This window comes from Paralichthys olivaceus, chromosome 23, assembly GCF_024713975.1.
Source record: "Paralichthys olivaceus isolate ysfri-2021 chromosome 23, ASM2471397v2, whole genome shotgun sequence".
Classification (NCBI taxonomy): Eukaryota; Metazoa; Chordata; class Actinopteri; order Pleuronectiformes; family Paralichthyidae; genus Paralichthys; species Paralichthys olivaceus.
The window spans coordinates 7,416,329-7,444,293 of NC_091115.1; the positions used below are offsets into that span (position 1 = coordinate 7,416,329).

Here is a 27,965-nt window from a genome sequence, read left to right on the forward strand (position 1 = left end):
AGGTGCCAGTATCTGCGACACTGTCGATATGTGTTTGCCTCACTGATTTGCCCAAAGGAGCGTAATGGTAACAGGTGAAAACAAGTAGATTTGTTCCAGATTAGCCGCAGGGGTGTTGTGCCTTAATTTCATGTAAATTGGGCCATTGCTCATTTGACCATGTTAATTTATTGATTCCCTGAAAGATTAGATCCTCATTTTCCCTCTGTTTTTGTTATTTTCCTTGGGAGACATCCGTGTTTCACAGAATGAGTCACAGAGGTTTGTAGGATAGGAGCATGCAGAATGAATGCTCTGCCTCTGCATCTTAAATCTTCATTAGTCATTAATTCATCACTGCGGCGAGCAAGCCGAGTTCCAAGCCTTTAAAAAACTGGTCATGGTATATACTGCGAATATACAGACACACTTCCCTATTTCTTTTTCCTCACCGTCCATCTCTCAAGTTTTATTCATCCTCTCTAAAATCCAACCTTCAGGTTAAAAGAGGCCGTGTCATATTTTCTCTGCAGGTATTGTTTGGGTTTGTGTATGAATTTACATAGGTGTGCAAGTGTGTGTATGTTAGTGTGTTTCCAGAGGCTGTGTGAGACATTCCACTAATATCTAAACAGCTTTTGAACCTCTGGAGGATTCTCAGCCATTAACACAGTCACCAACAGACATTAAACAGTTTGCATGCACACAAAGTAAATAAAGAAAGTCCTGACCACACAACAATCCATAAATCACCCATATGATCATCCTGAAGGCAGAACCACAGTAAGCAAATAGATCATCACTCCCTCCTGGCCTCTCTTATTGTTAAAAACACACATGTTGCTGAAGAAGTGAAAAAATATTGCATCTGCACAGTCTCTCAAAACATATGAGTCCAAACATACAGCCACAGACATGAAGAACTATATTCATAAGGTAGAATAAGTCTTTCAGTCGATAGTATGGCTGCTAAAAATACCTGATCTCGACATTATCAGGCCAGAGCGGCAACATCTGCAAATATTTTTTTCTTTGATGCTCTTTTTTATCGCATTTTATTTTTAAAACAACATAATAATAATGAAAAAATAAATAAAATGAATTGAATACGTACATAAATTAAAATGAAAGAAAAAAGGCTTATAAGCTGCATGTTGACCGAAAAGGAGCAGTAGCGCCCACACACACAGGCAAAAAAGCCCAGCAATAGGTGAACAAAGAAATGTACGGATATTAGAAGCATTTTGGGGCAGCAGCGGTGGTCTGTATAGTCCCAGTATGGGAGGATTGAAGGGGTTCATTGTTTGTTTAACTTGTGAAGTAAAGCTCTGCTGATTAGGAAATATTTTTATAGAGAGGAGTGGATGTCCTGAAAACTCACAGGTTATATGTTCAGCTCTCACTCAACCTTGAGCTCTCCACAAAGTGAAAGGCTGAGAGAGAGAGAGGACATTCAGCCTCCCCAACAACAAATCACCAGCGGTCAGAAGAAAGACAAGGAGAAGCAGGAAAAGAAGCCTGATTACAAGCAGGAGAAAGAAACATACAAGCTGGAGGAGTCCCCTCATAATTCTCTCCCTTATCAGGCACCGAAAAACAGACCGAGGTGACAGAGGAGGTCCTCGCCAACATGAACAAGAAGATGTCAATCTGGACTTTCTCTCCCTCAGCTGTTGTCCTTTTTCACTGAAGACATTTGACATATAATTTGACATTTTGGCTTTTTCTGCTATGACAGCCCAAACGTCTGCTGTGAAAAAGATCTACTTAATGACATGACAGCTTAAAGAAAGAGAGAAAACAGAAAGGTCACTTATGTCATGTCAGATGAGCATCAGAGGTGAAGAGATGGATTTAAGATGTCGATAAAAATATTTAATGATAAATTCCCTGCATATATTGTTATATTTAGTGGCTGTTTGAATTTGTCAAGTTTAAACCTGTGATGGCCACATAACTAACTAATGTCCTCTTTTCCTTTTGAGGTGTCTCAACCACAACCCACTCACACACTCACACACACACACACACACACCCAGGCGGTGTAGACTTACGATTTCTGGGTTTATCATCATCCATGCCCTCCTCCTCATTCTCTGGGTCAATGTCTTCAGCCTGAGTGATCCAGTCTAAATAGCCCTGTAATCACACACATACAAACAAAGACAAAGGCAAGAGAAAGACTGATTGATGAGCAGTACTTTCTTTTCATATATTTTCTGGCCTCACTCTCCTCCATCAATCCATCTGAAAAGCATGTGATAACTTTAAAACCAGCCCAATAAATCAACTTTGCTTTCTATATGAGCTGTCTATAATTGATGGTATGTATGTATGAACCATCTCCATACCAATGGTAAAGGATGTTCAATAATTAAAAAAAAAGCCTACCTTGAGGTCCTCCTCCAGTTGTTGTTTTTCTCTGAGTTTCTGGAAGTCACCGCGAGCCTTGGCCTTCTCCCTTTCCTTGGAAAACTCTCTGGGAGGAGGGGAGCAAGAAGGAGGGATGGGGGCAATGAGAGAGTTGGGGGAGCAGGGGGGAAGAAAAAGAGGAGAGAAACAATCTGAAAATCTAGACTGAAGGTTTCACAAAATACATAATGTTAGAAAATTGCGATAATGGAGAGTAAGTTCAGGAAGGGAAGGAGAGAAATCCTGCTAAAGAGAGAAAAAAGAGATAAAAGCTCTGCCAAGTAAATGTTAGTTTGCAAATGGACATGAAAACACATCCAGATAGGAGCTTGATTCACATCCCAAAACATCCAACTAATTTACAGTGAGGTCCAGATGTCGGAGAGCACTTTCGCAGAATGGAAAAGTGCTCCCAGACTTTTGGACACTGCTGTAGATACATATTTTAAACAGCCAATAGATCAATATAGTTGCAATACATAGAATAAATGCCTGAAATGCTTTGAATGAATGACATTTAGTAATGATACAGCAGCATTGTTAATATAGATCAGAAGTCATTCAATTGTAAAAGCTCTGATAATGGTGGAGCAGTGCACGTCTACTGTTGGTGTCCCAGATCAACAGCACCCAGAGTACACCCAGGCCTGCTGGGAGATGGAGTTCCTGCAGTGTTTTCTAGATCACCTAACATCTCCTCCCACTTCCAATCTGCTTCATACAACCACATGGGGAGGCATAAAGAGGGCACCCTTTCCCAGCTGTGCCACCTCAGCTCACACCTGTCAGATTGCAGGAGAAGTGGCTCTGCACTGAGGTAACGCTGCATCGCAGAGCTCCCAACTTTTGTCTTTTTTTGGTCAATACCCAGAGGTTCAAGTCAGGATGAAGGTTTATTCTGTGTCTTGGTTCTCTCTTCATACAGTGATTACAATCATATAGAATAACTGCAGAATTAATGTGAATAATATGTTTCATTCCAATTTATTGTGAAGCCTAACAAGCACAATATCTGCTTTTTCAATATGATTGAAGACAACTAAAATCAATGTAAGGAGAATCTGAAATATTGAAATTAAATGATGAAACCTGGTGAAATTCCTTCCAGGTGTCGGGAGGGAAGAAAGAATTAAGGAGCATTTGATTAATTGCTGCACTTGGGGAAGGTCAGAGTCAAGTTGGAGCCAAAGATACGGTTTGAACAAATAGAATTCATTTGGATGAGAGCTGAGAGGAGCTTTGGAACATTTGCATTCAAAAGTACAAATTCACATTCAAAGGTCCATTTACAAGTAAACTCAGCAAGTTCCTCTCTGTGGTAAATAATATAAATGAGGATACCAGCCCAGTCACTAATGTACCCGTGTGCCCAAGCCACACTGGGTGGGTGCTTTTACTTTAAAAGGGTACAAGATGTGTTGTAAATGTTTATGTCTGTTAAATATTTGAGAGATAGACATTACAACTGTGGTGAAAGATCTTTCCTCTTAACCTAGCTCTGAACTCTGACTTCTCTTTTCTCTCCCACCTCTCAGTCTCTTTCAAGCCAGCATCTTCATGTCTTGTTTTTACGTTCCATAAATCCAGACACAGTCACACTCAGAGTCTCTGTCTCTTTGTCCGTCCCTCCTTATTTCTGTTTATCCATTACTTATTATGCCACTCTGACACTTTCACACACACTCACACACCACGGAGGAAGCAGTTGGTAAAAGGTCAGGCTGTGTAGTGTGTTGACAGCATCATTAGTCAGAAGTCAAAAAAATAGTCAGACAGCCGAACCCCCCAAAGCTGTTTGGACCAGACAGACCTCTATTATTTCCCCACAATGATGCTGTCACATCACCGTGAGCACCAGGAGTCAGATTTGGGTCAGTCAGTCAGCGGTGAGACAATTCACTCCTCTTAAACCTGTTTACTAAAGCTCATCGTAGCATCGGATGGAACCAGCAGAACAAAAAGACGATACGCTAATGTGAAACTTCACACAACTCATATTAAACATAATATTGAATTAGAAAGGCAACAGGAATATTTTCATCGGAGGCTGGAGAGGTTCAATAACCATAAAGATGAAAACAAGGCAGAGATGAAAGAAATAAAGTCAAATTGAATAGTTTGATTATTTTTAACCATGGATTTATTCATTCATAGATTCAATTGCGGTGTATGTTAATATCCTTAAACACCTTTTATTTGATGTGAAACTAGATTGTGTCCACTCAGAGGAATTTATACAGCTAGTTTATGTTTGTTGTTTTTGCCTATGTTGTTCTTTATTTTAAATGGAGATGAGTGTTTTATACCATTCCAGTAGTGCTGAGAGTTGAGCATTTCACCATAGTAATGGCAGCACTGCAGAGTCGTATTTAGGGTTGCAAAGAATACCCATATGTCTTCAAATGTCCTGAAGCCAGATGCTGATTTAACAACAAATGTTAATGACTGGAAATGTACAAGCAGTTAGAGAAACTCAGTTGGTGGAGCTCCAAACCTTGAAACGCAAACTTTGTGTATGAGCCTCAATAAATCCAAATGTCCGCTGGCTGGCCGTACTTTTCATTGTGCCACATGTGCAACTGTTTGTCCTCAAGTTGCACCTGAGTCAGTTTTATCACAAAAAACTTTGTTCTTGTTAAACATCTATGACAGAAACAGGAAGTAAAACAGGAAGAAACAAAGAGTTTCTCTGAGTGAAGACAAAGGAGCAAAACAAAGGAGAGAAGATGACATTAGTTGTAATTCACATCAGGCCCTACCCTTACCCGCTCAACACCCCCAGAACCAAGTTTAGCACAAAGAAGGAGCCGATGATGATTAAGGTGACAAAATAGATCCAGGGCCACCTGTAATCTACTGCATCATTCACCTAAGGAGACGGAAGAATGGGGGAGAAGGGCCAAGGAGAGGAAACAGGAAAGGATGGACATAAAGTAGATTGAGGGAGACAGAATGATTGAGAGGGCAGGGGAGAAAGTGAGCAAGGTGTGATTAGGGAAGGGAGGGAAGAGGGGAGCAAGTGAAGGCGTTAGATCCTCACTGAGACGCCCTGTAGGATCCCTTCTGGGATTATAGGGGCATTCATAGTATTTGTCTGAGTCACATGGCTAAACATTTGATCAGCTGTCACAGGTTGGCCATGTAAACACAGTGCTCATGACAGAAGACTATGAATGACCCACATGATGAACAGAACAACTCCTCGTGGAGCTCATTGTTTGTGTGAAGGAGCTGAGCCGATGGGAAAAGGGAGGTTTAGAAATTAGCAGTCAAAACAGCCATATTCAGGCTTAATCACTGAGGAGAGACAGCGTTGCGTTGGATACTTTAACAGACTGTGCAGCAAGACTCCCAGCAACCACTCTTTTTTTCACTTTTCATAAAAAATGATACTCTCCTCTACTGTCTTTACTCTGTCGAAATGAATTGAATTTAAAGGAAAAAAGAGAAACTGTTTATTTCACACGAATCGATATTCATGTAGGTTACATCATTGATTTTAATTCTGAGAATAATTTTGTGTGTATCTCACTGTTATAACCTTTCTTATTGTAGTCATTATTATTATTATTATTAAACTCTACAGCCAAATTGGAGAAGTGGCAGCCTTCCATCGCATAATTTCCACCTTCAATGCCACGTTTCTGTCAAACTCGACACAGACCTCAGAAGAACCTTTTCCGTCTGTTGTGTTTTCCCTGTTGTGAAATTTTTTTTTAGCTTTCCACCTCCACAGCTGACCTGAGGGGTGAATTATTTATACCCCAGTGTGTCCCTACAGGCCGGGTGGTGCTTGTACTAAAACAGCGTGACTTGGCAGAGCAGGGTAAAAGAGCACCCAGCTCGCCTGCTAGAGTGGAATTTATTCTTATAAAATACACACACACACATGCATGGACACACACACATACATTCATTAAACTACTCTGATGACATTGGGAGTTAAGAGCAAAAGCAGATTCCTTTAAATTGAGCCTGGACTGAACCAAACTGAATAACTTGCTTGAATAAATTGCTTGTGCATGTTAAGTAAAACTGTAAAGGAAAAAGCTGTTTCTGGGTTTCATGGTTCCATGACAGGTTGTGAAGGCAGAGATAGACACGGGTTCCGTCACTGTTTTCTTGTGTGTGAGTGTTTGTGTGTGCTGTGTTTCTCTCGGGCTTGTGGCAAAGGACTGATTGAGTGGAACAGAAAGGAGAGAGAGCGGGAGATCTTTTCACTCCAGTGATCATCGGTTTATCGTTCCTCAATTGTCGAGGTATAAGGCCGTCTGCCTCTGCTCTTACTGCTGCACTGCTGCACCGCTGAGATGAGGGATCGAGTTATTTGTTTACTTACACAGATGCTGCCATAAAAAGTAAACTTTCTTTTCTAATAATAATAAGAGTAATGAAAAGAATAATACTGCTAATAGTGCTTTTATAGTGGTGAATCACTTGATTCCACAAAACCAAAAACATTTATAAATTGCACTTTAAACATTTGATTATGGGAGTCTTGTTACATGGTCATTTATCTTTATCTAAAACGTTGTAAACGTAGCCTTGCATCACCAGACCAATATGCATATGTGAAAGGGTCTGGAACTTCTCAGTTAATCCTCAAGTGAATGGGAGGGTGGCCAAAACCATCTATATAAAATATGCACTTGCTGATTGGTCTGGCTTCCAGACTTCTATGAACAGCCACATAACAAATAACACACAACCACACACATATATGTACACACATGACAACAGCATGACCTCTTACCCGCTCAACACCCCCAGAACGAGATTGAGAACGAAAAAGGAGCCGAAGATGACGAGAGAGACAAAATAGACCCACGGCAGCTCATAGCCCATAGCATCCTGCATCTGAGAGGGAGAAGAGACAGAAGAAAGAGAGAGGAGGAGAAGAGAAGGGGATTAACAGGGAGAGTTGGTGGAGTGGTGAAGGAGAGAGGAAAGATAACAGAGGTGGAAGTAAGAGAGGAAAGGGGAAGGAAGAAGAAATGTGGGAGAAAAGGGTTTAAGAGGATTGAATGATGGAGTGAATGAGAGGGGGCAGTAGAGGCCAAGGACATAAAGTGTGTTAGAGAGGAAAAGGCAGAAGGAAGGGGAAAAAAGAGAAGAGAGGAAGCTGTTGAAAAGAGAAGGAGAAAGACCTGACGAGGCAGGACTGGCAGTATTGTATGATTAAGTGTGTATGAACCCTCTAGTCTGCCTGTTGGAGAGCAGGTTCTTGATAAGACTCAAGTACAAAAACAAAACAACACTTAGCTGCAATAGGTACTCACTGACAAACATTAGCTTTTAAACAAAGTGTGTGTTCAATATGCAATCACTTTGTTTTAACCATTACAGGAAACATATTTAGACGGCGTGACTCTACATTTGTTTATATAAACCAATAATATTACTTTATAGAGTTATAAAAGCTAAAAAAAATGCCACACACTCATCTGGATATATAGTTCTGCTTTAAAGACAACGGTTCAGTTCTAAAATAAGTTTCAGCTTATCAGATCCTACTTAAATTGAATTAAATATAATTTACACATCTAAAAATAATAAAGTTTTTGAGTATTTTGAGTTGCTACTGGGCAGAGGGAGACAAAAAGTGACAGGATGGAGGAGAGATGGACGCTTCATTTGCAACAAGAGCACCAGATGTTGGTGGTCATTAATCAATATTCCCAAAAAATTTGACAATTAGCAACTTTGGAAATGCATGAACAAAACTTAAAGAAGCATCCAAAGCAATTGTTTTTAAAAAGGTCTTGTGTTGTCTGAATGTTTTTCCATAATCATTTGTACTTATAACCTGATAAATAGGACCAATTCATTATAAAGAGCTTGCTACACAAGCACTCTTATAATAGGCACAATTGCATTTGTGTGTGTGTGTGTGCACAACAAGTTGCAGCAGACAGGAGAATAAGAGAGGGGGTGTAGAGCTAGTAGGCTCTCTGCTCCATGTGTATACATGCACACAGACAACTCACGCACACACATGTATGCCTGCTTGTATGTGCAGTTGAATCCTACACACACACACACACACACACACACACACACACACACCACACACACACCACACACCACACACACACACATACTGCTCAATTCAGATACATATTTTTCACCTAACTGAGAATAGTTTGGCTCAGAAACATAAATTCTTCAGCAAACTTCTTTATTAATTCATTACTTAAGCACCCGAAACTTCTGCCTCTCATATATTATCATTACATTCTCCTGAGAGCTTAAAATGTGTTTCTCAGAGAGATGAATCACTGGTGATCATTAAAAACACTCCAAAAGGTCATTTCACCGTTATTAATACTGTGTTAATGCTATTTGCAGAATCTTCTATCTGTTTTCTATCTGTCTAGATTAAATAATAATCTGACTGTTGTGCATAGATTTCAAAGCAGAAAGGAAAATTAAGCACTTCTGGCTGCTGAAGTCCAAACTCAGTATGGAAAAATATATTTATTGCAGTGGACTGAGTCTTTTAGGAATCATTCTGGGTTTTTGAAAGCTCACCAGCAATTTCGATTTCAGAGAAATGGATGCTTAACTCTGTGACTATGGTATTAAATAAGAGGTACAGTTTAGAGCAATGGGGTAGATAATACAGAAAATTCATTTGGAAATTTGTGCCACATAAGAGCTTTATAGTGGTGAGCTAGGCAGCAATGTGTGAGTCTATCCTTTAGTTTCCTGTAACCACCATAATCTGCCACAGTCCTGCCAAAGTCCTGTAAAGTAACAGCTGTCTCTGAGCCAAGTTGCATTACACAGGGCAATGGTAAAAAGCAACACCTCTTAAATATAGAGGACTGGAAAAATGACCTGGACAGCTCAAGTTAATGTTTGATAAAAAATAGAGATAAATGTTAAAACTGCATTTTAAAGTATCAGAATTAAAAAAAGGATAATGTTTTTTTTCCCCACTCACATCCATAGCAAAGGTCTAAATCAAATGGTTTCTCCAGGATATCTCACATATGGAGTTTGATTGAACCTCACATTGATTAAAAGCACAGACTAATCTATTGGTTTATTTAGCTGGACATGTTCTGGCCGTTTACTGACGAGTGAGGCAAACTTTGCGTGTTCATGTGTGTGTGTGTGTGTGTGTGGCTATAAGAGTTTGTGTACACAGGTCTGTGTGTTCACTTGACACTTGAATCAAGCATCAGGATTCAACACACGTTCAAAATTAATCTGCGCCTTCAATCACACAGTGTATTTTCTGCATCGATTTAGCCTGAGATATGAGCTATACACACACCAGTACAATCAGTGTGTGTTCATAACTCTGTCTGAACAATCTTTAAGTGCATACCTGATATTTTGAGTGTTTTTGTTATTGGTTTTTCTTTTCTGAAAAGCTCTCATGTGGCACTAATGTTACAGGTATAGTGGCTGTACACATCGAGCACTGTGGCACTCACACACACACACACACACACACACACACACACACACACACACACACACACACACACACACACACACACACACACACACACACACACAGTCACACGGCACTGTTGTGGTGTCCGGCTCACCCAGTATAGCACGTCTGTCCAGCCTTCCATCGTTATACACTGGAACACCGTTAACATGGCAAAGGCAAAGTTGTCGAAGTTGGTAATGCCGTCATTTGGGCCCTCCCATCCCATTTTGCACTCTGTTCCGTTCTGATTACAGTGTCGACCATAAGCCCCTTCAGGTGCACATGGTGCAGGCTTTTCCTCTGCAATGGTGCCTGTGACAGAGAGTCGAGAGTGAGAGGAAAGAGTGTTACTCTTCAAACTTCATTTTACAGATCTGCAGAGCAAGAGGATCTGCTGACGGTTCTTCAACACATATTTTTAAGGATAATTATGTGAAGATTAACGCAGAGTATGTCTATGTTATCGCCATCACTTTTTTTTTTCTTAATTCAGCATTATTTATGAGAATTGATGTATTCTCCATCAGTTTGCTGTGTTGAATTCCGCCAAGTATTATAATAGCAATGAGCCAGAGCCAGTTGCTGTTGGGAAAAAGCCAGACAGAGGTGTTAATCAGACCTGTGGACAATTTAGATAGTTTTATCAATACAATAAGGTACAAAAGGTACAGCAATGGCTGCTGAATACACTGACCCTGAATCTAATCAAAGCACATTCCTTTGCTGTCACCTGTTGTCAGCAGGCACACAGCAGCAGAATTCAAAAATTGGGGAATGGACCTTTCATTATACATGACTTCACTCCTTGATTGCATGGGAACAGGCCTGTGCATGGTGCTCTCTATCAAGGATATTTTCCAATTAACTAACAAACTACTTTTGCAGTGGAAAGAAAATATCAGGGGAGATTTATGTTCATCCAAGCTTTGTAAGTGCTCAAACTGATTGTGTAGAAAAAAGCACAAGTCTTTAATTTCAGAATGAATTACAAAATAACCCTTCTTGATTTTTTACTACATTTACAAAGAATTTATCTAAAAGAGAAAATTGCTTAATCTCTGAGGAGGTTAAAAGCGACATGTTGAACTGAACTGGAGAACGCAATATAAAAAATATCATTGTAAAAAAGTGTCATACCAATTATACAAAACAAGCTCTCCAGGGTGACGTATAGGATAACTGAGAGCGTTCCACCAGCACTTACCCAGCGCTAAGCTAATGCCTCTCATGGGACCTATAACATCACCATAACAACACTTGAGTCCATTTATACCTGGGGGCCTCTAATGAAAATAGTTTCAATCATTTATGGCGGCTGCTGTTTCAATGATGGCTCAAATCGTTCATACTCAGCAACATAAATGATGGTTTAAATAATAAATAGGGGCGATCATTTAAATAGTTTGAGGTATACACTCTTTTCGATTGATGTCCTCCTAATAAAACGCACTTATTATCTTTACAGTCATGAGGTGAGTGAGGGTACAGCTATGGCTCACTTTGATAATACAGTTGAAAAGGTTTGAGTGGTATAGTATTCACTTCTCTTTCTATCACTGGAGTGGAAGCGAGTGAGCGTCTGTGTGAATAAACTGTATGTTTACTGAAGCATGATTTCACACACAGTTGAATACAATTCACAATCAATCTGATCACTGAAGTGCAACATGCGAGTGTACTATGCATATTTCTGTCTGTGTCTGTGCATCAGTGCACAACGGTCTAAATACCCTGTCTCTTTCTCACTCTCTCTCTCTGCATGTGCTTTTGTGAGTGTGTGTGATTGTGTGTGTACCTATATGCTCATGAAAGCAGGTCTTGTGCATCTTGCTCATGAAGAGCTCCAGGCCGATGATGGCATAGATGATGATGACAAAGAGGACCAGCAGGGCGATATGGAGCAGAGGAACCATGGCTTTGATTATGGAGTTCAACACTACCTGTAAACCTGGAGAACACACAAAGATCCACTGCTGAGAATGCAGACATATGACTGTGGACAGATAATAGATAATATACAGCATAGAACAGGTGGGGTCAATCACCATATAAACACTTGGATTAACTAATCAAATCTTTTTAATATTTTGCATGTGGAAGAAAGCACCTTCAATGACTGTCATGAAAAACATAAATCATATTACAAAACAAAACAGAAGTTATTCATAGGCAATGCAATTCTTTACTTATTTTGTTAAATTGGTTCAGAGAAGAGCATAACAAGCTCAAGGTAACTGCAATAAGAGTATATTTGCTAAATTCCTCTGTGTAAATGAAGAAAAGCTATGTATACACTCTAGTTGATATCGCAATCTTAGTTTTATTCATCTGAATTGCTTAAGTAAATGCAACTGCAAAACCACAGGAGGTGGAATCAATAACTTTCTGTTGATTCAGTTGACATCTAAAACATTTGAATAACAGGATTGTAACAGGATTACAAAATTCATTTACAGTTCACTGGCATTGGAGGCCTTTGAAAAGACAAATCTATTAGTCTGTGCTAATCAGTTAGCAAATATGCTACTGATCAGCGGCCATGACACAAATTCAATACCCAGTCCGATGATGTTGGACAGGGTTCAGTCTTAACACTGTGCAGAATGGGATGTGCTCTAGCACCCTTTACATTTGTCTGGTGTTGTACTAGCCCTACACACACAGGCACTCTCACTTAGCCTTCATCCTCAATATCTGATCCTTTCCTGTCTTCTAGTCTGTTGGTTTATTGATTTGTGTAGTCACTAACACAGACAGGTTGACAGACAACTCATCTACTACTCATATAGTCAGAGTATCTGACAACAGGACAAGTGTGTGTGTGTGTCACGAAGCATCAATATCAGCTCCAATCTGTGGTTCATTTCTCCACTACCTCACCATAACCCCACTCACACCTGATCCCCAGAGCATCATTTCTGTCTGTCCTTCATTGTCTCTGTATTTCTGTCTTTCTTTCTTTCACAGCTCTGTACTCACTTGGTACTCCAGACACCAGTCTGAGGGGTCTGAGTACTCTAAATGCCCTCAGAGCCTTGACATCGAAGCCCGCTGCTTTCCCTCCAATGGGAGTGGCCCCGTCTCCCTTGGTGGCCTGCTCCAAGATTGCGCTGAATAATCTGCAAGAAGAAAGTAAAGATTTCATTAACCACCAATATCACTTTAGCATCCAATTTCCACAAACTAGAGATTATCTGATAGACAGGAAAACAATAAAAGATCTACATGCTTGAAGTGATACAACACAGAGTAATGAATATCTGTAGGTGATGACATTATGGCTTTATTTTACATTTCTTTTTCAATAGTAAACTTATAAATCTACAAGATCTATAAAAAAACATTTGTATACATCGAGCAAGTTTGGAAAAAATAATTAGTTAGTAGGCTCTTCCATACAACAAGAGAAAGTGATTAATCAGAGCCTGATCTCACTAATGCTTTGGAAGTGTGATACAGTATATTGTAGTTGTACAGTACATGTAAATACAATTATAAAATAACATAGCCTTCAATAAAAAGGGCTCAACATGTTTTTATGCTGCAGGGTTGTGTTAGCCATTATCCCCCTATGAAATTATTTACAGACATCTGTGAGAGGCTCACAAGTGTGAATTTGTGTATGTCCAGTTGAGCTTATCTCTCTCCTCCTCCTCTCTCTGTCTCTCTGAGATCCCTTAGAAATCACCCTACAATACCATTTTCCAGCTAGTGCGGCTCAAAGGCCAGTCAGCGGCGCGTTAGTCATGGAGAATTATCAATTAGCACAGATGAAATGGCCACTTGAAAAAACCTCTCAAAACATATCGCCCTCTCTCACTCCCTCTCTATTTCGCACTACCTCCCTCTCAATTTTATTCTCTCCCTCTCTTCCAGTGTGAAGCACAGCTTTGAAACAGAGCATGAAAATCAAGTCGAGGATTCATAGATTTCCACCAGCAGCATTTCGTCCGGCATGTTTTGCTGTGGTGTGAAATGATAATTACAGCACCACATGATTACTTGTATACATCCTCAGCTAAAGATAGTTCCAACTGTGTACATTCATAAAGATAACAGAGGCTTGTTTTCATAGTAGGCAGTAGTGTTTTGAGTAAGTTATTTTTTTGCTCAAAGATGCTGAATCTATAATAATATAAAACACACACATTGTCTGTTGTTGAGGCTGGGATAGGAAAAAAAACAATTTTGCTTGTCAAATTACTTTATATAACCATTGGTAATTAATAAATCAATTATTGACCAAAAAGTTTCAAAGCTCATTTGCGATATTTTGCGTGCAAATTGTTAGCCTGAAGCCGTCATGCTCTTAACTTTCTTCTTGAGACGATGTTAAATTTAATTTCACCATAGACACTTAGGACAGAGAGATAAAGGAAGAGATCTTTGTGGGAGAAGAAACAAAAGAGAGTCTGTAATAGTACCAATTCATATTGTACACACACACAAACACACACACACCACATGTGTGAGTCGTGTGCATGTGTGTCTGTGCCTCCCAGGTTGCTCAGCACCAGGTACAAGCTCTTTCACCCATATGGTGAACATTCCTCAGGGAGTGAACTCTGTCACTTCTCATTTAAACACACACACACACACACACCCACACACACACACACATGCATTCTAGGAGTTGCACATTGGCAAAAAGACAAACTCATTTATATGCACACAGACATCCATTGCTGTCAATGTTAATGGTCTACATGTTTCCTATACTCTATTTTCTTCAATTTTTTTCCTCAACATGATTTTTATAATCTGTGACCCTAAAGGAAGGGTTAGGTTTGGTAAAACTGCTTTGATGTTAGGCAAAAGAATGTGATATGGACCAAGATCACAATCAAGTTTCTTATCACTGAAACTGAATGTAGTTTCTGGTCCTTGTTTATGTAGCATCTTTTACATATTTCAACAAAGATGCACAAAAAGCATGCACAAAAGATTCTGTTGCAGTATATGATATGATGCAAAAAACTTTCATTTCAATGAACATTTGTTGCCAAACACTTGTTGTGCTGGGCGGTTTTCACACATTATAAATGTTACATTAGATTTGGAGGGGCCCCCTGGGAAGTGACTCTGGCTCAATCTCCCAAAATAGCAAGCACCAAACCTTCAGACTAGTCCTTGACAGAGACACTAAACCCTGCCAATTCCAGAGCTGCACCTTGTATCTGACCTGAAGACCTCCCTGTGGCAAGGCTGCAAGGAAAAACACAGTTTTCTTGCAGGGGTCACTACAGTATCATGGCAGGTTAAATAATGCAGTCATATCATTCAAACAGAGGCAGTGAGAGAGCGACAGAGAGAGAGAGAAATAGAGAGAGAGAGAGAGGCAGAGAGAGGGTAGATAACAGCATAAGAGTGTTAAAGGTTGTGTTTATGCCAGTGGCACTGGCACCATGATGCTAGCCGTCAGCGTGTGTGCACGCATGTGTGTGTGTTTCTAGTTAGTGTCATGTGAGGGAACAATGAATAAGACTCACTGAGTGTGTATGTGTTGTTCCATTCAAAGAACCTTAATTCAGACTGAGGGGTTCTTTCTGGCTGTGTCTCTCTAGCACACACGCACATGCACACACACACAAACACACACACGCTCACACAGCACACGGTCAATTAGATGATTTTTATGGCATTAAGGTCCACTGGCTATTGTGCCATTACCCCTACACAAAAGTGGACTCAAAGCACAGCTGGTAGGCAGTTCACTCACACACACACACACACACACACACACACACACACACACACACACACACACACACACACACACACACACACACACACACACACACACACACACACAGGCACAGAGGGTTTAGCAGATGGGCTATGTTGCTGAGTTGCAGATAAAGAAAAGCAGAGCAGAGCTTTGCTATCAGCATCTAACAAGCTAATCAGTTTAGGCTTCACCAATACAGTGTAGCCCCAAGTTTATTGCAGCTTTAATGCGGATTGACTGAAAAGGAAGCTTCTTTCAACACAAAACTTTTTCTAAAATTCGTAAGGGATTGCAGAATTTTATTAAAATACAGTGAACTAACTAACTGATTTTTATGATTCCTCAATCTATCTCTACGTAGAGCAATCACACTTACACACAGTGCCTGCAGATTGTGTTTTTGCAAATGTGTTGAATCTGTAGTGAAGCTAAAATTGTTGGCAAGAGAAAAGAATAGCTTTGTTCTTGGAAATTGTTTCAGTGAAATTTGTTTTAAATCAAAGATAACTAATTACCTTAATCTTGAAAGACATTACCACTATGACAACCTCTGGCATTAGACAGAGGCTGCCACTTGCCTTGGCTGTAGTTTCATTTGTTGACAGTAATTATACCAAGGCACTATGATTAATTTGCCATTGATATGCTACTGTTTAAAAATGTGTCAGTTAATGTTTGTTTAAACCCTGGAAAAAGACAATTCTTGGGTGTACTTTCTATCAAGCTAAACATATTCAGTCAGAGTAACGCAGGATCATTTAAAAACATTTCACAGCTTCAATCTCTGCCGTGTGTTTTTGTTCACTCACCCTACGACTACAATGATGAAGTCAAGCAGATTCCAGCCATTCCTCAGGTATGCATTGGGGTGGAAGAGCAGGCCATAGGCTATTACCTTCAGGAACGCCTCCACGGTGAAAATGATGAGGAACAGATACTCCACACGCTCCTGTAGAGACACAAAAGCAAGACAGGTCCATTCATTTGTCTGAGCAGCAGCAGTGCAGGAATGTAGAAATGTGCACAAAGCATTGGAGAGAGAGATCAGAAGATATGAAAGTGAGAAGGGATTGCAGATGGTCAAGTTTATAGTAATACATATAGCTGCTTTCAGATATCCACTGAACTCTTTCCTGAAACTTTCCAGAGGGGCCGTGTGTAGGAATGCATATGTTATAGTCAAGCTCTCCCACCCCCCGGTAAAATACCAAGAAATTGTCACAATGAGAATACTGCAGGAAAACTGGAAGATTACAATATCGATGAAGTTTCCAATGAACATGTCAACTTGGAAAGACTACAAGAGTCGAGAGCTTTTGGCGATAAGGACATCGCTGTCGATGTGCTTTTTCCACAGTGGAATTTCTACGTCATATCGTGCCTCCAGCATGCTCTTCCCAGGGTTTACCCCTAGCCAGGAATTTTCCTGTTGTTGTGAATGTGTCTGACAGGGACAATGTCCTGCCTTCTCCATTTGTGGAAAGCAAACTCCAGAGTTCATGTCTAAAAACAGCTTAAGTTTCACATGTGACTGAGTACTGAGAACAGGATACCAGATTATAGGAAACATCAATCCAATGAGAAAACACCAAACATGCATTCATGATATTTTGGCTATAACACACTAACATCTACAAACATCCATTCAGTCAACACATTATTTATTTATGTCCATATCAGCACTAAAGACCTTCAATTTGACTTGACGTGAGTACTAACAGTGCTGGCTGCTTACTCCTCTACTTCCCTGAGTTTATCAGCTTGTTTATGTGGCTTCTAGTGTGCATGTGTGTGTGTGTGTGTATTTTATTTTGTGTTTGATTCTTTAAACTACATATCTGTTTATTTTTCTAGGTAGTAATCGTGGACACAATCAAAGCATTTTGATTATTTAATCAAAGCAGCTCTCTTCAGCTGTCTGAAGAGAGAAATGCATGTGTGTGTATATATGTATGCAAAAAAGCACACACACACAAACACACACACACACACACACACCACTCCTCTACTACAGAGTTCCTCAGAAACTGTTGTCATAGCGATGACCCCTGCCAAATGGGGTGATGGGAAATGTCCTGAAATGGCCCTCAGAGAGAGATAGAGGGATTATATAACTTTATGGCCATCAGAGAATTCATCACCCACCTAATCATCTAATCAGCTGTCATATCTGTTTTCTAATGTTTTGCCAAATTTACAAAAATGACATGAGATGAAGAAAATGGCACAAGCTCCTGCAACAGATAATACTCTATATTCAGAAACATCCCATGGCCTCTCTCTCTCTCTCTGGCACATGAGGTACATATATTTTCAACATGAAAATATATTAAGCTTGATCTGTGTCCATCCATCACAGTCCCTGCCCTGCCTCCTGTCTCTACTGTTTTCCCATGGTCAGAGGGCCAGAGGTTTGGGACAGAAGGCCACTCAGGTCTCACCGGGACATAGCCTCATCCCTGGGAAGAATCAGCTGAACCTGAGTCTGGAGAGACGGAGCTTCACCAAAATAACTTCATGGTCAGGGTTAGCAAATCCTATCCATCACAGCACATATAATTTAGGTAGTGGGTAACTACCTTTACCAAATGCCAGATTGGCCTAACTCAGACATATTTACATGTGCAATCTTTGGTAACAAATATTATAAAGCCAGGTCGTGTACGATTCACCTTCTAAGGCAAATAAAAAACATATAGCCAGCCAGATCACTTACTATAGCTTGGATTATTACCATTGTCCCACAGACATCAAAAACTAGAGCTTGCATGTACAGCAGCAGTGAGCTAGCTATGTCTGAATTATTGCCATTGTCGCAAGAAAGAGCAGGTATTAATATTCAACAGTGCTATCAAGAAAAGTGACATGTACAATAAGTGAATAACTGTGAAAAATATCTACTATATAAAAAGACTTTTGCAAGAGTAAGAATTTAAAATCTGTGTGATTTAATAAAGGTTTGCTCCAATAAAACAGAGTTAACTTCAAGACTCATTTTATTTTTTATATATTTCCCCTGTATTTTCCCTGGCCAGATTGTTAGTACAAAAGTAAGGCGATAAGATGTACTTCCTCCACAAGCTCTCTGGTCGTACAGTGCCAACATAATATATTGTATTTAAAGCATGTTGATTTGTATTTTTAAGATGCTGGATATTTAACAATGTAATTAAATTTCTCCAAATGTCTTCTCAAATCATCGGCCTTTACGGCCTAGCAAAAAAGTGTTGTTAACTTTAAAAATCTATGTTAGTGTTGGATAAGCCCAAGTACACAGAAGCTGTATTAAGATCTGCAGTTGCAGGCTGATGTGAGTCCAAAGCTAGTCCAGCTAAACAAACAACTTTCTCAGCATGAAAGAACACTGCAATCTAACACACACACACACACACACACACACACACACACACACACACACACACACACACACACACACACACACACACATCTTGGGTCATGGGAATCAGTCATTCATGTAACCACAGCTTTGACACAACAGCTGTGCCTCCATTGTCCCTTATGTAAAGTACATTTTCTCTTCATGCTTAGAAAGGTGTCGGTGTCAGCAATGCTTGCACTGAATCTAAAAAGTACTCATGAATTGCAGATAAAGATCACAACTGCTATATTTCTTATTCTTAATGATCTGATTATCATACAAACTGTGATTTTAAAGTGTTTCTCCCACAATTAGAAATGCTCGAGAGGCTTTGACAGGGGAGGGAATGATTTGAGTTATAATGCAGAGATTATGCACAGTTCGAATCACAGACGTCAAAGGAGAGATGATATTTCAGATTTTAGAAAGCTGAATTAAACTTTGGCTCCTCTAACCTCCTCTCATTGTAATTGAAATCTGTTCACTGTTCTATATTCACACAAGCTTAAAGAATTTCACATGAAACACCTGTCATCCTATACTATATGTTTGTGTGTGTGTTTATTTCAGAGCCTCAAGAATCTATTGTTTTCATATTCATCATTGCCATACTGCAAGAGAACCTTCACCACACTGAAATAGTTGTGAATATATTTAATCTCACACACATCCACCCCTTATAAAACACACAAAAGCGCACACACACGCATATAGAGACACACACCCGGGCTGTGTATCTGCTGGTGACAGGCAGACACTGTGGCGCTCTGAAGAATAAAACAGAGAAAAACATCTGGTAGGAACAGCTCAACCTGACAGAGATACAGACACACACACACACACACACACACACACACACACACACACACACACACACACACACACACACACACACACACACACACACACACACACACACACACACACACACACACACACACACAAACACGTACAGACATGCTTTTCGTCCTTTTCCGTTCATACAGACCCATAAAGGGCAAAATCCATAAGGGGAACGACTAATCTGGTTACTGACGGGAAAGAACTGAAAGAGACGACGCACGCCTGAGAGAGAAGAGGGGGATGAATGAGGGAGAGACTAAAGAGACAGAGTGAGAGAGAGGGAGGCAGACAGAATGACAGAAAGGTGAGTATGTGGGAGCAATAATTCAGTTATCTGTGATAGGTCAAGCAAACCGCCTATCCATCAACTAGGCCAATCAGATTATAGTATCGACATTCTACCATACAGCGGACAATGTTTCTATTCGCCATGACCTTCTGTGCATGTGTGTGTGTTTGTGTGTGTGTGCTTCAAAACAGGATTAGCCATTAAGCTGTTTTCTAAAGTTTCAACAGACAGATCAGAGTCCAGTGCATGTCTCTTTTATGCAGTTTTCAATAGATCAAGGAGAACAGAAAAAAAAACCCTGAACACTCTGTACCAACAACTCCACCATGAAAACACACTACGGCACTGACATAACATTTTTATTTCAAAAATTAATGCTTATTCAACATGTCCACAGCAGTGAGGACATGTAGTGCATGGTCATGTATTTAATTTAAAAATAAAATTAAAATATTCAGCTTGTATAACGCTGAGACTCTGAACTCATGTCGGCCGTGAATATATAATATCTGACTTTTTTTCTGCTTAGCCAAAACATTTCTGTACAACAACTATAAGTGCCACACTGCTTACGTCCTGTCATGGCTTATTTAGATTAGGAAGAAGAAAAGACAAATTCGTTCTGTGAGTGAAGCAAATGGAGTGACAATACACAACACAAATGACAGATTATAATGTTACTCAAATGTATGTAGAGGAAACAATCTAGTACAGTTTTCTTGGGCAATGATGGAGTATTATCATTATTATTGTTGTGAATTTAAAGTGGTTTGAATAATTTCTTACATGCATCATTTACTTTAGTGATTGTTACAGTCGATAACTGCAACTACAAAATTAAGACCCAACTTGTTAAAAAGATTCTTTCAATATGGCTGCAGCTACACATACGTCATATGATCAACACTCCCTCACACACCTTTGTCTTCATCTTCCCAGCACTTTGGACTTGAATCAACAACCACCTCTTCTACCGAACAAAAATAAAAGACAGAAAGAGATGGACAACTTTTTATTTCAGACTGAAATTAAGAAGACTTCCCTAAAACTCTGTAATTCGGACTCCCTGTTGATTCCAAATTCTTCTCTCTCGACCTCTTTCTCGCTCATCCCTCACCTCTACTTCTTTCTTCAACTCAACTCTCTCTCTCTGTCTGCCTGTGGTTGCCAACCAGAAGTTACCATAGAGACCAAGATGGGTTCCGACGTTACCATGGAAACTGTGGGCTGCAGCAGCACCGGCAGCAGCAGACTCTCTCTCTCTCGCCCTCTCTCTCTGTTTGTCTCTCTCTCACACAGACACAAACACACACAAACACACACACACACACACACACACACACATTCCCTAGACCCTTACTATAACCCTAACCATTACAACTAAATGCCTACGACTAACCCCTGCCACCATTGTATGAACCTTACGTCTAATTTGGATTTGGAAGTGTACCATTCTGTCATGATGAATGTACCGTCTTTAATTCTCCAAATGTTTCAGCTTCAGAAAGTGGAAAAATGATGGGAATGACAAATTTAAGAGCTTGCTACAAACTTTGTGTACAAAGTTATGTACAGTAGATACAAACAAGTAAACAGCTCCTCATAATCACAGTTTATTTCTTATTTTACTTCACTGGGTTTGTAATGGAATTTGAATCATGAGTTAAGTTTAGGGTCAGTGCGCTTGGTCTGTACTTTCCTCTGTTATCGTAATTTGCGACAGAATGAAGATAAATAAAGACCTTTAATCAAAACTGACATTGCTGAAAAGGGGAGCTGCAGCCTAATCATGTCATATCAATATTTGATGTGAAATCCACAACAGTGGATTAGGCCACTGTCTTTGCACTTAAAAATAATTTTCCACCTGAGTAGTACCAGGTACCAAAGTTTCCACTATGGGAGGAAGATATGAGTGAGCAGGATCTAATATTGAAAAAACCTGAAAAAAGCAATGCAGCCCTCTGATAGTACCTTGGTTTGTAAAGACAGATAAACATTCAATCTTTCTGCTGTCTCACAGCCAATAAAACTATAATGCCTGCAAGTGAAAAAAACATGAATAAAACACCTTTTACTTTAACCTAAAATCTTAGACACCGTCACCACGAAAAGAATAATGCATTTCACTGGGGTTTTTTTTGCTTGGGATGAACGTGTCATTTGCCACGGCACTGGAGAGCCTCTTTGAACTGCATTGCTATTAACATGCCACGTTCAACACAAGTCTCATTAACGGACCTAAGCTCCAATCTATGGGCCTCTGGACAAGGATTAGGTTTGATATTAGATTACTCTTGTGTATGTGCATGTGTGCATGTGCGTGTGTGTGTGCGAGAGAGATAGAAAAACAGAGAGAGATTGTAATATGGGCATGAGTGACCTCTGACCCTTGACAGAAAGCTTGATCCTGAGCACACAAACAGCCACACACACAAGCCATGCTTTTATACCCAACACAACCATATGTTGCATTGACCAACATCTTACAGGGATGCAGCTGATGAAATTTTGAAATAATATATTACCATATACATTATATTATATATATATATATATTATATATTACCGTGTACATTACCACTTTAATAAAACCCTCTATTTTCCTCTTTTTATTTTTCTATTTGTTTTCTCCAATATTCTGAATATCAAAGTATCAAAGAAAGAAACTCCTGTTCCCTGGCAACAAGCACTGTTGGCAACAAGCATCTCAAAGGAAGGAAGGAAGGAAGGAGGGAAGAAAGAAAGAAAGACAGGTGTAAAGGTGTATTTGTCTTTCCATTTCCTCTCCAACATATTAGCTGAAGCCTTTGTGTGTTTCCTTCAAGGGCAGCTTTTAGAAGGTGTGACTTAATGTGAAGCAAAGTAAGATAAAATGTTTGATTATCTGGTCTTTTACAGCCTGAGTTCTGTTAGATTGATTTGGTTTGGTGGGGCCCAAAGACAGAGAAAAAGGAAAAATAGTGAAAGGGAATTGGTGACTGAACTTACGGATCTCTACTGGGAGTCTCACCAATGAAAAAACTGTCACATGTTTTCTCAGTTTGTCCTCGTCTCGCACGAGAAATTGTCACATGCTATTTATTTCATCCTTCATCAATTTCTCTCACTTTCTCTCACACATATAACAAAGAAACCTGTAATCTGCCCACCTCCACCTTCAGCCTCCCTGTCAACAAGACCCATTCCAGCTGAAAACAGACAATAACTGGGCTACTGCATAGACTGTATATAAAGATGGATTAAGTGACAGCAAGTTCAAATGTGTCAATCGTCCCCTGGTATGTGACTGCAGTGTAGGTCATGAACCTGACCTTCTCCCTGTCATAAAAAGACAAAAACATTAAAAAAATACTTTTTTTCTGTAATATAGTTTCCGTTGTTTTAGGTATCTCTTACCACACAAATGTATCTTCATTCATTTTCCCCACAAGCTTTAATCTTTGATTTTATAAAAGCTGCGTAGTTCCTCTTTACACCAGGTTTTGATTTTTCTGAATTCATATTTATTTTACTGCTTTTCCTGATCTTTTGTTACAAGGCTCAAAGCCTATCCCAACATGCAAAGAGAGGAAGGCTGAGAAATACCCTGCAGGTCACCACAGGTCAATTACAGGCCCTAACACAGTCTTGCACCCACAGAGCAAAGTCAACCTGACCTGTGTGTTTACAGGAGGACACCCATGCTGATGGTAAAGCAAACATTTAAAATTGTCTGCAAACACAGACTGAGGTGTGGAGAGGAGGAGACAATATTTGCACAGGGATGGCAAAATAGAGAGAAAAGGGAATTTAAAGGAAGATGAAGAGAGAAGGGAAAGAGAGAGTAATTGGTCTAAAAATATAAGAACACAGGAGCATAAATCATCTGGTATAGACAGCCAGGGTGTGTGTTAGTAAGCGTGTGTATAAGTGTGCAAAGGTGAGTATGCTACTTGGTGTCTGAGGAAAAGATAGCAAGTACCCTTGAGAGGGGAGAAGGAGAGAAAGAAAGCAAGAGATAGGAGGAAGAAAAAGAGAGAAAGATAATGTATATACAGAGAGAAGGAAAATGAAAAACCAAGGTGAGAAGGTGGAGAAATATCACTTTCTTCTTCTGCTTTTACTCATCCCTCCATCCCAGCTAACTACACGTTCGCTGACTTCTTCCTCCTCACTGGAGGGGAGACTGCTGCTTTACTCTTTAGAGGCGGGTTACACACATGCACGCTGTCAATTCATGTGGATGCCACATCTATGACTATCACAAGCACGTACACCTATGTGTTTAAAGCCGGTGTCCCTATTCTGAATCTCTTTGAATTGTTGTTTTGTGTTTGATCAGATGTGGTCAGACGCATTTCAGTGGGCACTACTCGTGAGGCGCTTGACGATAGTTGGCTGAATCCGTTGACACCTCATAGAGATCCTCTATAAGCACAGACTCTTTCTCACACATACGCACAGATTTGCACATGCAGCCAGACGCAAAAGCCGAGGTCCAAATGAAGACAAAGTGAAGCGACACACAAATACACAGATCACTGCCGCACATCGAGATCAGAAAAGCTGTTTGCTTAAGTGAGAGGACAAGGATAGATTACTACTCTATAGCTCAGCGCATGACTCATGATGTGTGTGTGAGTCATTTTGAGGTGATCATGCTGTTGAGAATTGAAAAAACCTACAGCTGTATATTACTAGAGCTTATTAAAGATCAAATATTCATCATTAGAGTGAAATGTCTTTATATCCCTTTTGTTCATCATCATTACCAACACTGTGACATATATAAATATAATATACAACCTATGGCATGTAAAGGTTAGACAACTTGATTAGTTGATATCTTAATTTACTAAATTAAAACAGTTATGAACTTGAATTGCATTCATTAGAGCTCAAACCTCTGCCAAGACCAAAGGGTCACCTTGGATTAAAACAAGCATATGTTTCTCAGCTACACATTGGTGATAGATACAGGTTTCTAGCATTATGTTTTACCATTCAGCAGTTTTTTCACTAGTCTCTAAGAAATCAATGAAAATATAGAAAACACCTTATCTTGCAATGTTAAAGGAATTGAGGGAAAAAAAGATTTAATCTATCCCCTGATCTGGATCGGCACCAAAATTGAATGGCTTCTTCCCTAACCCATATCACATCATCTTTCCAACGGATTTCATGGTAATCTGTCCAGGAGTTTTTACATAATGCCGGAGGTACTAAAATGTTCTATCCTAGGCTTTCGAATGGACAAAATAACCAATATAAAAATCCAGCGTTGGACACTGGGTATTTTTTGCTTATTTCTGTCATTTTATAGCCAAAAAGACATAATTTAATCTGGCACATGTTTGAATGTTGTGGCCTATCGGTTTATCAATTGAGAATATAATTACTCAAGTAATTGGTAATAAAGAATAATAGTTTCTTGCAGCTCTGATTATATCTACATAATGTTTTAAAACCCAATCAACCAACAGCCCTGTGTCTTTAAATGGTCGTAGGACAAACATATTTATCTTGGTAATTTTCATCACCATGTGATTCAGATATTCATCTTTTTGTCCTCCTACATCTTCTCCAGCCAGATGAGTGAGGTTTGCTTGTTAGCACATTCTTTCATTCACTCACTCCCCCTTTCCTGTCTATATCCACCTCTCCTGTTGGTCTCTTTCTCTTTCTTACCCTTTTTTGTCCATTTGTTTTTCTCCTTCTGCCTCTCTGTGTGTCACCCTGTTCTCTCTGTGCACCCAATCAACCATCCTGTCTGCATTCACAGCTTGATAAAGAAGGAGTGGGTTGAACCAAAGGGCTGAACTAACAGAGAAATCCCTGAGACAAAAAGAAAAAGAAAAAGAGAGCAGTGCCGGTGCCATTGTGCTGGTGGCATCCACTGAATCAACCAGTCAGAGGAAGACTTTATTTAATCACTTGCAGAGAAGCAACCAGGGACTTTTTATCCAGTGGATAACAAGATGAAACTCCAGGAATTATAGATATGACATTTAATGCTGCAATGATTATGAATATATGCAATAACAAAATTATCAACATCAATAATCGGCCCAGAAAAATAAATAGAGCCTCAACTTTGTTTATCTTTTGAAAATAATTTTAAAAGTCATTCCTTTAATACACAATCTTTTCTTCAGAAGTGACTCAATAAACACAGTTGTAACCAGGAGTCACAGCGACGGCATCGTGAGAACACAAACCACATGCATGTACGGTGACAATGTGCTGTGTGTGAGAGAGGACTGCATTCTGCCTCCTAGCTCTATCCCCACTGAGATCAAACACTGTGAGGGTGTGTGTGTGTGTATGCGTGCGTGTGTGTGTGTGTGTGTGTGTGTATGTGTATGTGTGTGTGTGTGTGTGTGTGTGTGTGTGCCACAGATGTGCTTGTGTGTAAGTCCCACTGTGTTGACATATGGTCTCCTCAGATATGATGCAGGATGGGCCAAGAGCCTTCTAAGTGTGGGAAATGTAGTTCCATATATGGGATATTTAAACTTAAAGTATATATCTACTGCTCAATTTTGTTTTTTATTATCAGTATTTTCTCTGTACTTCTCGTACAAGTACTTGTCTTCAGCTCCCTCGACCAGTAACTGATAGCAGCTCTGGTATGAGTAAACCATTAGGAATACAGCAGCACTGATTTGCACTATATCTTCAGGAAATATTGATTTACTTGTGGAACAGAATTACTTCCATGTCTTGCTGCTTTTTCACTATCCAAGAACTTGTAGAGACAAAGTTTCTCCCGTACGACAAAAAAACAACCCCTCTTCTTTTCTTGCTCTCCCTCATCGTGTTGAATGGCTTGTATTGCTCCTATCACAAGTAAATACACTGCTCTATCTCCCTGCAGAGCACTGGAAATCCCTGCCAGTGAATGAGTGTGTGTGTTTGTGAGTGTGTGTGTGTGTGTGTGGGTGTGTGTGTGTATGTGTGTTTGCGTTGCGTGTTGAGAATTGCGTGTTGAGAATTGCTCCATCATTCCTCCCCTGGTTAATGTCCAGTAGAGCGAGACCAGAGCACAACAGAGAAAATGGAGAAACAGAGATACAATGTGAAAACACTGACGTTCGTGTGTAGCTCTGTGTATGTGTGTGTGTGTGCTTGTGTGTGTGTCAGAGGGAAAAGAAGAGAAATTTACATTGAGGTGTGAAATCATTGCTTTAAGAGAATTGTAACTGATATGTCAATTATCTCTAACAGCAGCTGGAATCAATAATAATTCCCTTCGGTAAACAACACATGGCTTCATTGCAGGGCCATTATGTGTCCTCACATCATATCATATTTTAAAAAAGGTTGACAGTACGAGCAATGATGGACTGATTTATTCTAATTATTTATTTTCTATTTCAGACTCATAATCTAGCCTCTAGTACTGAAAACAAAATTGTCTGTATTCGCTCTCTCTCATCTCTGTCTTACTCTCCAGCATCTATAATATCTTTATCATCTGTCATCCACACTGTCTGCTGTTGCTGTGCAAGTATTATTATACAGCATCTGACAGCTGCTGCATGATATTATTATTGGTTTTACACCCCTCTATGATGATTCAGTCACATAATGTAATTCTGTGATGACTGTTATGCTTGTATGATTTTCTTAGCTTCACCTTCTTTGGCAGACCCATTACTTTTTTATTTTTTACTGAATGAAATACTCCTCTTAAAGATATTTTTGGGCTTTAAGCCTTTAAGACTTAAGCGTGAATGAGGGGGATCTGGCAAGACATGCAGTGAAGGACTGGTTCTGAACCGAACCTGCAGCTGCAATTAAATACAATTATGTTGATACATTTTTAACAAAAGGGATAATGGGGATTAAAGTAATCAGCAGCATCTAAAGCTTAATCTGTAACTTTGACTTTCAGGACGAT

General features: G+C 39.7%; 1 protein-coding gene across 27 annotated transcripts in view; it reads right to left on the reverse strand.

Annotated features, from left to right (window-relative positions):
* The window catches only part of cacna1c (calcium channel, voltage-dependent, L type, alpha 1C subunit), a 175,689-nt gene that overhangs the window by 51,640 nt on the left and 96,084 nt on the right, over window positions 1–27,965 (reverse strand). For 23 of the 27 annotated variants that reach the window (XM_069520337.1, XM_069520333.1, XM_069520331.1 and 20 more), the window contains exons 4-10: window positions 16,379–16,518; window positions 12,821–12,960; window positions 11,637–11,789; window positions 9,954–10,153; window positions 7,145–7,248; window positions 2,371–2,458; window positions 2,034–2,118 (exon numbers count right to left, since the gene is read on the reverse strand). In XM_069520337.1, coding sequence (XP_069376438.1) covers window positions 2,034–2,118; window positions 2,371–2,458; window positions 7,145–7,248; window positions 9,954–10,153; window positions 11,637–11,789; window positions 12,821–12,960; window positions 16,379–16,518 — 910 coding nt within the window. Of the gene's footprint in view, window positions 1–2,033; window positions 2,119–2,370; window positions 2,459–5,156; window positions 5,261–7,144; window positions 7,249–9,953; window positions 10,154–11,636; window positions 11,790–12,820; window positions 12,961–16,378; window positions 16,519–27,965 lie in introns of all 27 variants that reach the window. The other 4 variants (XM_069520324.1, XM_069520336.1, XM_069520349.1 and 1 more) reach the window with 1 other exon arrangement.